General features: G+C 40.1%; 1 protein-coding gene across 2 annotated transcripts in view; it reads left to right on the top strand.

Annotated features, from left to right (window-relative positions):
- cpvl (carboxypeptidase vitellogenic like) overlaps positions 1-13,378 on the top strand; it is a 105,135-nt gene that overhangs the window by 27,967 nt on the left and 63,790 nt on the right. For both annotated transcript variants that reach the window (XM_060825362.1, XM_060825363.1), the window contains exons 3-4: positions 1,308-1,426; positions 9,673-9,787. In XM_060825362.1, coding sequence (XP_060681345.1) covers positions 1,308-1,426; positions 9,673-9,787 — 234 coding nt within the window. The remainder of the gene's footprint in view (positions 1-1,307; positions 1,427-9,672; positions 9,788-13,378) is intronic.

The following is a 13,378-nucleotide window of genomic DNA, read 5'->3' as shown; positions in this document are numbered from 1 at the left end:
CTTCAGGGATCTGTGGACAAGCACCCAAGATCTCTCCCTTCCTCTCAGCTTCCGAGTGGCATACCATTCATTGAATACTCCCTTCTTCCAAAGTATATCACCTTACATTTACCAGGGTTAAATTCATCAGATGGTCAGATCCCAACGATCAGACCATCTGACTAATCTATCTCTCTGTTACTTAACACCTTTGGCCTCACTGTCAACTACCCAACCAATCTTTGTGTCAATCGCAAACTTATTTATTATGCGCCACATTGTCATCTACATAATTTATGAAAATCACAAAAAAAAAGGGACCAGCAGTGACCCCTGTGGTAAGCCACTGCACACTGGGCCCAAGTCACACAAAAAGCCTTTGACCACCCCATCCTCTGTATTCTGTCACCTAAGCTAATTTTGGATACAACTTAACAAGTTTCCCTGAATCCTATGTATTTTGACCTTTATCGGTCCGTCATATGGAACCTTGTCAAACGCCATGTTGAAATTCATATAAATTACATAACTGCCCTATCCTCAGTACTTCCTCATAATTCCACAAGATTTCTTAGGCAGGACCTCCCTCTGACAAAGCCATGCTGACTATCCCTGTTCAAGTCTTGTCTCTCCCCTAAATGGAGATTAATAATACTCCTTCACTAATTTCTGCAAACGTTTCTCTACCATTGAGGTTAGACTCAGTTATCTTTACTTTCTTGGTCTATCTCTGCCACCCCTCTTGTGAAGTGGAACCACATTAGCTGTCCTCCAGTCCTCTGGCGCCTCTCCTATGGCTAGAGATGATTTGAAAATTTGGGTCAGGGCCCTTGTAATTTCCTCTCTCATCTCCCAGGTCACAACTCAAACAGACATGGGTAGTTGACCACATATAAACCTACAAAAACCTCTACTACATCTTTGCTGCTTATATGAATCGGTTCAAGGATTTCACAGTCCACCTTTCTCGAATTCTGTACTTGCACCCTCCACCTCCTGAGTAAAGACAGATATGAAGTGAACACTCTGCCATTGTCCTCTAGTTTCAAACACACCTTGCCCCCACAGTCCCTAATAGGCCCTGTTCGATCCCTGTTTATTTCCTTTCCCCTTCTCATACTTGGAGAATGCCTTGGGAATCTCCCGAATCTTGCATTTTGGATAGAGTTTTATTAAGGCTGTTTTCCAGTTGTGTTTTTTGACTAAATTTGAGGGAAATTTGTTTATGTTTACTAATTTGAAAACCATGAAGAAATTTTGAACTTTGAACAAGCATAGCGTTTCTTCAGACTTGTGTAGAAGTGTTAACTCTGTTCACTTTTTTTCAGCTCGAGAGTTGAGTTTAGTGGGTCCACTAGAAGGCCCAGTTGTGAAGAGCTACTCTGGACTTTTGACAGTGAATAAGATCTACAACAGCAACCTTTTCTTCTGGTTTTTCCCTGCACAGGTAAATATCCATAATGGTGTGTATGACCCAAATATCTTGCTCAAAATAAAACTCCAGAAAGAGTGTAACAAGCATTCACTGTGGATTTTTTTTGGGCACTTAGTTTTGATATATAAATCTGACTTTGTATAAATTCATGGAATCATAGATTCCCTACAGTGTAGAAACAGGCTGTTCGGCCCAACAGGTTCACGCCAACCCTCTGAAGAGTAACCCACCCAGACCCATTCTCCAACCCTATTATCCTATATTTACAGCTGACTAATGCACCCAACCTACACATCCCTGACAATTTAGCCTGGATAATTCACCTAACCTGCACATCTTTGGAGCTACCGGATGAAACCCACGCAGACACGGGGAGAATGTGCAAACTCCACACAGACAGTCACCAGAGGCTGGATTCGAACCCGGGGACATAGTGCTGTGAGGCAGCAATGCTAACCACTGAGCCACTGCGTTGCTCCAAATTCTAAATTTCAAAGGATGGAAAAGGAACGCTGTAAAGTCAATGTTTAATCATTTGGAACTTTGGATGGATGTATCCTCTTGCAGAATGCATGGGGCAGCTATAACAGCATGTTTAACTGGGAGGGTTAGAGTTTTGGGAAATAACGCCTCTTATCGTTTACAGTTAGGACTCATAACTTGCAGATTATTTTCAGCTGACGCAAGAAGAAAATGTCAACCTTGAACTATGGTAACGTTTAGAACAGAACTATTTCTTTCTCGATGTCTCTTTGCTTGGTGAATAGATAAAAAATTTGCCCATTATTGTTATTTTCCTTACTGTGTGCTGTCTCTGTTGTTGAAATGTTTTACTGAGCCTGCAGCCCTCAAAATGGGCAAGATTTCAGTATGTCCATGAGCTTAGAAGTGACCAGAGATGGGAACCCTTTACAATATTATATCTTTCATATCCTAGGGTCACTGCCAGTATTTGTAGCATTCCAATAGTTTAACTAGCTCAAAGCTCAAGGTCCAGCATTTCCAGTCCATGTCAATACTGTGCATCACACCACTGCCTGTGAAGATTTCTGCAGCCGCAATGTTGCAATATTCCAGTCAGGATTCTAATTTGATTTAATTTGATCGATTATTGTCCCATGTACCTAGGCACAGTGAAAAGTTTTGATTTGGGTTCAGTACAGGTAGATCATACCATACAAACGTTTAATAGAATAGAGCAAAGAATACACTGTTACCGCTGCAGAGAAGATGCATAAATAGCAAGATCAACATTAAATTTAAAATTACAGAGGTCCACTTAGAAGTCTACTAACGGCAGGGAAGAAGCTGTTCGTGAATCTGTTTGTGCGTGTACACGAGCTTGTGTATTTTCTGCCTGACAGAAGAGGGTGGAAGAGAGTATAGCCAGGATGGAGGAGTCTTTGATTATATTCATGATTTGGAGACGCCGGTGTTGGACTGGGGTTTACGAAGTTTAAAAAAAATCACACAGCACTAGGTTATAGTCCAACAGGTTTATTTGGAAGCACTAGCTTTTGGAGTGCTGCTGCTTTATCAGGTGATTGTGAATGAAGGAACAGTGCTCCGAAAGCTAGTGCTTCCAAATAATCATGTTGGACTATAACCTGATGTTGTGTGATTTTTAAATTTCATTATATTGGTTGCTTTCCCAACACAGCGGGAAGAGTAGATGGAGTTTATGGATGGGGGTTGGTTTGTGTGATGGATTGGGCTCTATTCACGACTCCCTGTAGTTTCTTGCGGTCTTGGGAAGAGCAGTTGCCAAACCGCACCATGATGCATCCAAATAGAATGTTTTCTATAAAAATTGGTGAAAGTTCTTGTCATGCCAAATGTCCTTAGCCTCCTGAGGAAGTAGGAACATTTGTTGTGCTTTCTTTGACCATTGCATCAATGTTTGTGGACCAGCACAGACTGTTAGTGATCATCACTCCCAGGAGCTTGATACTCTCAACCATCTCCACCTCAGCACCATTGACACATGCCCTCCACCCCACTTCCTGAAGTCAATGGCCAGCTTCTTTGTTTTGTTGATAGAAAAATTGTTGTTTTTACACCAGGCAGCTAAGCACTCAATCTCTTTCCTGCATTCTGTCTTGTCATTGTTTGAGATCTGCCCTAACACTTTGTGGACCAGTGCAGTCGTCGTGCAGAAGGTTGAGCAGAGATCCTTTTATGACATTAGCTGCTATAACCAGCAAAGTTTTTAAAGGTTGTGTGTCATGGAATGGGTGGGTGAACAAGCGAATGGATGAGCAGTCAGGTCAGCTTGCGATGGTGGTGAGATAGAGTTGGCTCACGAGTGTACTTGGATTGGGGTGAGTGAGTATTCGTGGCAGAAAGAGAATCAGGATGGTAAGATTAAGGGGAGGGTCAGTTGGAGAATGATGGTGGCAAGAGACATGGTTGTTTCTGATCAGGTTAGGCGGTAGTTCAGCCAGGTTTTTGGGGTAGGGAGTAGTGAGATAGGGTTGGTTCTAGGTGCAAATGATAGAAGAGAGGGTCATATTTGATGGGGAGGATGTGGTGTGATGGGGTGGGTAAGTTGTGGTACCTAGTTCAGTTCCATTGGCTAATTTGTGTTAGACCAGGTATTAAGCAGTGTAATATTTCTGAGGTATTTATCCAGCTAAGTCCTGAGACTTGGGAGATTTTAACCTTCTCAGGTAATTTCTATGTTAGGTTTGTGTCAGGACATTGGGATGTAGGGGTCAGATGCACACTTCCCAACTTAATTTTTGATTTTGACAACATGGCTACTAAAGGATTTGGATCCATTTTGTTTTTGAAGTACAGAAGTAATTTACATTTATACAGTGCTTCATGCAATTCATTACTTCTAATGTTTTGCCTTGGATATTATGGAGTTGCGTTAGTTTTTGTAATGTAAAGTTATGTTCCAGCAAAATGAGTTTGTTTGTTCTGAATTGGAGTGGTACAGATTGATGAGGTAGATGAAGTACAGGATAAATTACAAACTCCCAAATAGATATGGTGAGGTTAGATACTAAAATTGGAATATCTCCACCTTGACTCTCATGGATGGAAGACAATGTTGAGTATGTCGTCAACAAAAGTGAAATTGTATTTGTAGATAGTCTTTTTTTTAATCTCAAAAAGCACACCACCTGCAGGCAGTCAATCCATATAGCATTTAATAAATTTCTACTTTGGCGTTAGAACCAGTCTGACTCAACATTGGGAAACAGACAGACTTTAACCTCACACCTTTTAATGTATTGTCTGAGCTGAGATGTCACTTTTTTTTAATGAAACTTTAAGTTATCTCGAGAATGTGACTTAAAAGAAGTTCTGGGATTTTCATATCAATAAATAAAACCTGCGACCCATTCTAAAAGATGACAGACTAAACTGCAATCTAAATTTGTTCAATATATTGTTTTAATTGCATGACACTGATCTTTTGCCATAAATTCTGTGTCTTATGATCCTGCCCCATTAGTTACCTGATGAAGGAGCGGCGCCCTGAAAGTTAGTGCTTCCAAATAAACCTGTTGGTCTATAAACTGGTGTTGTGATTTTTTTTTAACTTTGTCCACCCCAGTCCAACACCAGCTCCTCAGCATCACAGTTTTGCTGAACTTTCCTCCAGAGGGCAGTATGGTTAACTACACACTTGTCATCACTGTTCAAAGCACCATTCTCTTCAGCTTGTGAACTTCAAATTTAACTTTTCTGCTTAGACATTTTCTGTCTTTCTATTTGTATTTAGCTATATAATTGACATACCCTTTTCATTAACCTGACACAATAGATTAATATTGTGTTTAATCTAATTAGCACATCGAAAGCTGAAAATCCATTGGAGGCAGTTCAGAGGAAGTTTCAGACTAGATTGATACCTGGAATGAATTGGTTGTTTCTACTGGGGTTTCAAAGAATGAGAGGTGACTTGATTGAAGTGTATAAGATCTTCACAAGGTGGACGTGGACAGGATGTTTCCTGTTGTAGGTGGATTCAGAACTAGGAGCACTATTTTAAAATTATAGGTCATCTTTTTAGGCCAGAAATGAGATGTGATTTTCTCTTATTTGAAGCTCTCTGCCTCAGGTGGTGGTAGAGGTGGGATTCTGAATATTTTGAAGTCGGACGTAGATAGATTCTTTTGCTGAACAAGAATTTGAGGTTTTTTGGTTAGGTATAGATTCCCTACGGTATGGAAATGGGTCCTTCGGCCCAACAAGTCCACACCGACCCGAACAGTAATCCACCCAGATCCATGCCCCTACCCTATATTTACCCCTGACTAATGCAACTAACACTACGGGCAATTTAGCATGGCCAATTCACCTGACTTCCACGTTTTTGGATTGTGGAAGGAAACCAGAGCACTGGAGGAAACCCACACAGACAAGGGGAGAATGTGCAAACTCCACACAAAGTCGCCTGAGGCGAAAATCGAACCCGGGACCCTGGCACTGTGAGGCAGCAGTGCTAACCACTGAGCCGCCATCACTTTCAGTCTCCTGATTTTAAGCCAGTTTTGTATCCAGTCAGCCAGCTCACCCTGAAATCCACTGGTCTAACTTTACTAATTAGTCTAACATGCTTTACTAAAGTCCAAGTAAACCATGCCATCAAACTTCTTGGTTACTTCCTGAAAAACCACAATCAAGTTTGTTAAACATGCTTTCTCTAACATAAAACCATGCTGACTATCCCTAATAATTCCTTGCCTCTCCAAATGCATATAAATCCCATCTTTCAGACTCACTTCCAATAACTTACCTTACCCACCACCAAAGTCAGGCTCACAGGTCTATAATTCCCAGGCTTGTCTTTACACCCCTCCTTAAACAAAGGCACAACACTAGCCATTCTTCAGTCATCCAGACCTTTACCTCTAGTTATAGATGATAGAAATATTTCTGCAAGGGCCCCTGTAATTTCCTCCCTACCGTCCCAGAACGTCCAGGGATATACTCGATGAGGTCCTGGATATTTATCCATCTTTTATATTTTCTAAGACTTCCAGCACTTCCTTTTCTGTAATGTCCTGTTTTCAAAACATCAGCATTTATTTCCCTGAGTTCTCTAACCTTTATTTCTTTCCCCACAGTAATAACTGATGTGAAATATTAATTTAATATCTCTCCCATCTCCTGAGGTTCAAAACGTAGGCTACTTTTTTGATCTTTAAGGGACACTACTCTCTTGCTCTTCATGTAGCTGTAAGAATCTCTGGATTATCCTTAACTTTATTTGCCAGGGCTATCTCATATCATCTCTTTGCCTTCCTGGCTTCCCTTTAAGAATGCCTCTGCACTGTACTGTTCAAGAGATTCATTTTAACCCAGTTATCTCTATCTAATATATGATTTTTTTTTATTCCTGACTAGAGGTTCAATATCTTTATTCATCCATTTTTCTCTAATCCTACCAGCCTTACCTTTCACTCTAACAGAAACATAATGATGCTAATGAGTGGTAGCAATGCATTGCTACAGGATAGGGATCTGGATAAGCCATTTGGTACTGTGGTTAGAAGAGCAGGTCAGAGACTAGGAATCTGCAGTAACCCATCTCCTTACTCACCAAAGCCTGCCCACTACCTACAGTACACATGTCAGGAGTGTGATGGAATATTCTATACCTGTCTGGGTGAATGCAGCTCTGATTAGCTCGACACCATCTAGGACAAAGCAGCCCATTTGATTGGCACCACAATGACAAACATTCACTCTCTCCATCACCATTGCTCAGTAGTGATGGTGTGCGCTTTCTGCAAGATATGTTGCAGAAATTGACCACGACTCCTTCGACAGCATCTTCAAAACCAATGACAATTATCATCTAGGGCTTTTGCCCAAAACATCGATTTTCCTGCTCCTCGAATGCTGCTATGCTTTTCCAGCCCCACTCTAATGTAGACTTTAATTTAGTGTATCCTTGAATACTGTATCTGGTCACTAAGATTAAAGGAATGCTTACAAGTGCTGGAGGAGATATGGAGCTGCAAGACTAATCGTTCACATGAGAAAGGCTGGCAAAACCTGGGCTTTTCATCCAAGAAATAAAGGAACCAGAGAATTTGCTTTTTTTTTAATAATAAAAAGGTTTTTCGACTGTTCCACTGAGGAATAGTGCAAAGTGGTAGAAGCTGATTAAAAATTGTCTTGTTTGTGAAATTTCCTGCTTTTCAAAATTTTAGGTTACACAGAACCATGGTGTGCCCAGAGAGGGGAGCTGCTAGGGGTGGCAAAGTGACCAAAGCTATCAAAGGGAACTTGAAAGGATGTAGGAAGCCACCGAGGACAGTGCAGAGTGCAGATAGAAAGTTTAAAAGTGGCAGCTACAGAGCAACAGTGAGAAATTAAATAACAGTTGGGAAATGGATAGAAATGAGGCATAAATGATAGAGAAGTGATCAGACACAAGAGTTGCAGAATATGAACAGGGTGAAAGTGAAGCGGCTGTTACAGAAGAGCCAACAGAGGGAGCAACATAGTGGAGAGATAGTGAGAGACACGTAGACATTAGGGGAAATCAAGGTGTAAATAATATTTGTTGAAGTATGTAATATCAACTAATGAGAAACCATCTAAAAACATTAGAAGAAAGCTGATGGCAACAGTAATTGTTCAGTGGCTTTTGTTTCAAATAATGATGTTGAACAGAAGTTGTCAGAAAATTCTGGAGGATGTTGGACCGATGGGAATCTTGTTTCAGACAGATGGCAGTGTGGAGCATTGCTTCGCAATACATCAGTATATCAGAAAGTTAAACCTCACCAGGTTAATCTTGGTGTGGCATTGAGTTGTGCTTGCAGCAACCATGGGGAACCCAGTGAGGGGAGATGCCGGTGGTGGCTTGATCTTCTTGTAGATACAAGATTTGAATGCTGTGCTTAAAAATTTAAATAGATTATTATAGAATTCCCTGCTGTATTTCTGAAGCAGAGTTGGAGCGTATGGTCTCTGACTTAACAGCTTTTGTTTCACTTCTTATCTCTGCGTCTGTCACGTTTTGCTTCTAACTTTGCTCTCTCTGTTCCTTTTTGTGTTATGCTGTAGTTTTGCATGTGTGCTGGGTACTTTAACATGGAAGGGAGTTGCTAAGCCTGCACTTCCCCTAATTCTATCCACTATCTATTATTTTGGATGAGACACTAAAACATGGTCATATTTATATTTTTTAGGTGTGTATAAAAGATTCCAAGATGCTATTGGAAAAAAAGTAGAGATTGTTTTTCCCCTGGTGCTGTGGCCACCCATCATCAGTAAAATAATCTGATCAATATCATATTTACTGTTTGTAGAACCTAACTAAATGCACATTAGTTATTGCATTTTCGCAATGCCTACACTTTAAAGCTACTTGATTGGCTGTAAAGCACTTTAGGTCACCTGACTGTTGCATAATTTAATATAAATGCATGTCTTTTTTTGTGTGGCTATCTGCTATAACTACATGATTATCTTAACCCTGTAAACCAGGTTGAACTGCATTTTTTCCTAATGGAGGAAAAGCAGTTGTATGATTCCAATGTGTATTGAGTTCAGGGCCATCTTAAAATCTTAATGGACGTACTGAAACACAGAAAACTCATTAGATGAAGAATCATTTGGGCATACTCCACAGTATCTGTGGAAAACTCCCCAGGGTGAGTAGAACATGCTCTTGGAGTTCTGACAGAGGTTAAACTAAAACTGGAGATTCTTGATGCATACCTTAAACTGCGCAAGTAGTGCTTTTTGGCTGGAGGATGAACACAGGTGATAAAGAGAAATATTTCATTCAACAGAACTAGCACCCTTCAATCTGATCCATAAAAACACAGCTGAAATCATTTAAAAACAACTCCTTTATCAGAGTGTGATTTTCATCTTGCAGTGCAAGATTTCTTTTGAGACCAGCTGTTGGTTGATTTTACAGTTCTACTGGACCCAATAAAATTCTAATCATTGACCATACGCTATGATCTACCCCTTCCTCCCTGACTTTGAAAGGCTCCGAAGCTTACAGAGCCTATAAAGGCTCCCTTATTCATTGCACTTTCCCCACCAGGTCACATATTAAACTTGTTATTTGTTCCTATTCATCATCTTTTGAGTTTATTTTGAAGTAAAGCTGTTATTTTATCCCCTGCATAGACGCAATTTTGAATAAGTTTTAATGTTGTACAATCATTTTATTCCCTCCCAATTCTTGCAGCATTTCCCCAGACCCCATGCCATTCATCATTTTGGTTCATTTACTTGTAATCTAATGCTAACTCTGTGTGCCTTTACAGTCACTTCCACAGACTGCCCCTGTATTGCTCTGGCTTCAAGGTGGCCCTGGAGGCTCATCATTGTTTGGGCTATTTGTTGAGCATGGGCCATATGTTGTCACTAAAAATCTTACATGTAAGTACAGCTTTGATGTTATAAGGTGGATATATTGACTCTATATCCCTATGTCTAACTGTTGTTCTTCCTGTGAAGTAACCCTTTTCTTTCCATGAATGCTTTGAAGTGGCCATTCAGTTATTTTTTTTAAAAAAATCATTTGTTTGGACTTGTCAATTTACTTTGAATTACTGTTTCCTGTTGAAATGTGATATGCTAAGCTGAAATGCATTTAAGTTGCTAATTGATGAGAATGCTGTAGTTTTAATTATGTGGTTCAGGAAGTGAGCAACTTTTTTTTGAGAATGTGCATGTTTTTTACTTGTACTTGGCCCAGGCACAGAAGTGGTAGTGATATGAATTTTCATTTATTTTGAGGTTTAGATGGGTGAAAAATTGACTTTCACTTCCCTTCTCCAAGTCTATTTTTGAGAAAGTGTCAATTATAATTGCGCTCGAAAGCCGTGGTTGCTGGCATTGTGGGATAGCAATGCTTTACTACTAATGGGTGTAATGTTATTTCAAGTTCTTCCATGTTCATTAACTTACTCATGTAAGAATGTAGGACTTAGTTGTATCTGTACATAGCTTAATACTGGCTGTAATATATCCAGTAATGCTCTACATTAGAGAATTTTACATGCAGAAATGAACCTGGACCTGCATGTTCCGGTTACAATTGAATCTTTATGAAAGTCTTTGTTTTACATTTGGAGTTTGCCGCACATGAAACATTTCTTTATTTCCAGATTGCTTTAAACATGTTGGTATTGAAATTCATCAGGTGATCTGGCCTTTGCTGCTCTTTCTGTTCTTGACAGCCACTTTCTTTGTGAGATTAGGCAGAGTTGACTTTACCATGGGCCTTAGACTATGGATCAACCAAAAGTGATAGGAGCAAAAGTAGGCCATTTGACCCAACAAGTCTGTTCCGCCATTCAGTGAAATGAATCTGGTTCAGTGGTTAACACTGCTGCCTCACAGCGCTAGGGACCCAGGTTCGATTCCAGCCTCTGGCAACATTCTCTCCGCGTCTGTGTGGGTTTATTCCGGGTGCTTCGTTTTTTTCCCACAGTGCAAAGATGTGCAGGTCAGGTGAATTGGCAGTGCTAAATTGCCCATAGTGTTCAGGGATGTATGGGTTAGGTGCATTAGTCATGGATAAATGTAAATTAATAGGTAGGGGAATGGGTCTGGGTCAGTTACTCTTTGGAGGGTCAGTGTGCACCAGTCTCCCCACTGTAGGGATTCTATCAATCTCTGAACAACTCCAGACTACAAATGTAAAGCTTCTTGCTTGTAAAAGTAAACCAGTGTTGTGCATTTTTGCTCTTGAAAACTTATATTTTTCTTTCTTGAGAAAGTAGAAATTACATTCCGGTAAAATATCATTAGTGGAATTTTGGAAAAATTCTAAAAGAGAAGAAACTGCCTTCAACAGTTCAACTGTTAGCAAGACAACCATCCAACCACATAAAGAAATTTCAGATTGCTAATGCCAACGTGTACTTGTGCACAGTAACTTCAAATAAAAGTATATAGTGAAATTAAGGCCATAAGACACAATGAAGCCATTCAACCTATAAAATCTGTTCTGCCATAGACCACGGTTAATCATATAATCCTCACCTCCACTTTTCTATCTTTTCCCCATAACCCTGATTCCCTTACTGATTAAACATGCACCTGTCTTAGTCTTGAATATACATAATGATTCAACCTCGACAGCCCTCTGTGGTAAAGAATTCCGCAGATTCATTACTCTTTGAAATTCCTCCTCATCTCAATCTTAAGTGGGTGACCCGTTGCTCTCAGATTATGTCCTCTGGTTTAAGACTCTCCCAGAAGCAGGAACAACTTATCCACATTTAATATGTCAAGTTCCCTAAGCACGTTACAGGTTTCAATAAGGTCATCTCCCATTCTTCTAAACCTGAATGAGCACAGATCCAATCTATTCAACCTCTCCACGTCCTTAATCAAGTGAGTGAGAACTTCTCTGGACTGCCGTCAGTGTCAGGATGTCATTCCTTAGATAAAGGGACCACACTTGTCACAGTATTCACATCTGATTCATGGGTTGTATACTTGCAGCAATATTTCCCTTTGAAATAAATGCCAACAATTCATTTGCTTTTGCTATTACCCACTAAATTTGTATGATATCTTTTCGTGATTCACAGATGAGCACTTCCAAATCCCTCTGTTTTGTATCTTTCTGAAGTCTGTCTCCATTTAAATAGTAATCATCTCTTCTATTTTTCCTGCCAAAATGCATAACCTCATATTTTCCCACATTACATTGCGACTGTCAACTTTATAAGTTATTTAATCTGTTTGAATCCCTCTGCAGATTCTTTGTTTCATCCTCACCATTTGCCTTCTCATCTATTTTTGTGTCATCTGAAATCTTGGCTATAGTACATTCACTTTCCTCATCCAAGTCATTAATACATATTGTAATTAATTGTGCTCCCAGCACTGAGCCCTTTGGCACACCACTAATTCCAGGTTAGCATCCTCAAAATGCCCCCTTTATCCCAACTCTCTCTTTCCTGTTGGACAGCCAATCTTTTATCCATGCTAATTAGATAGGTTCCCTACAGCATTTGGTCCAACAAGTTCACACCGACCCTCCGAAGAGTAACCCACCCAGACCCATTTCCTTCTGACTAATGCACCTAACACTGTGGGCAATTTAGCATGGCCCATTCACCTGACCTGCACATCTTTGGACTGTGGGAGGAAACCGGAGCAGCTGGAGGAAACCCACGCAGACACAGGGAGGATGTGCAAACTCCACACACACAGTCGCCCGAGGCTGGAATTGAACCTGGGATCCTGGTGCTGTGGGGCAGCAGTGCTAACCACTGAGCCACCGTGCTGCCTGATGCATATTACATTCAATACTATAGACTTTCATCTTATAAATTGCCTAATGTATAGCAACTTCTTAAAATACCTTTTGGAAATCCAACTGTTATACCTATGAATTTCTCTTTACCTACCAGTTTATTACCTCTTCCAAGAAATCTAATCTTTTCAGACCTGATTTCCCCTTCTTGAAGCCATGCTTCATGTATGTCTAAATGCTTTGCTATTACACCCTTTATAGCACTTCCCCAGTGACAGAGATGTTAAACTAATTGGTGTCTAGTTACCTCTATTTTGTGTCTCTTTTTGAATCAGGGTGTTCAATTGGTAGTTTTCCAGTACTGTGGAACTTTTCCAGAATGTAAGGATTCTTGGAAGATTACAAGAAGTGCATCCAATGTCTCCTGCAGTTAGTTCCTTTAAAAATCTTAGGATGCAACCCATCCAGTCCAGGGGACTTATTAGCCTTTTGCCCAATTAGATTTCCTCATACCTTTTCTCTGGTGATAGTTATCTTAGTTATTCTTCCCTTACCACTGCTTTAACCCATGGATTATTTAATATTTTTGAAATGGTGGCGTAACAGCACATCACTGGATGCACAAATGGGTTCCCATCTTCAGTTCATGTATAAGTCCTCAAAGCGATTTGGTCAAACCTTCATTTAAAATGTAAAGACTTGACAATTTTATTGGCATTGAACAGCTATCGCTGAAGAAGAGGTTTTTTTCAAGT

The sequence above is a fragment of the Hemiscyllium ocellatum genome, chromosome 5 (assembly GCF_020745735.1).
Source record: "Hemiscyllium ocellatum isolate sHemOce1 chromosome 5, sHemOce1.pat.X.cur, whole genome shotgun sequence".
Classification (NCBI taxonomy): domain Eukaryota; kingdom Metazoa; phylum Chordata; class Chondrichthyes; order Orectolobiformes; family Hemiscylliidae; genus Hemiscyllium; species Hemiscyllium ocellatum.
Note: the sequence above shows the minus strand (reverse complement) of the source record. Positions and strands in the feature narration are given on the sequence as shown.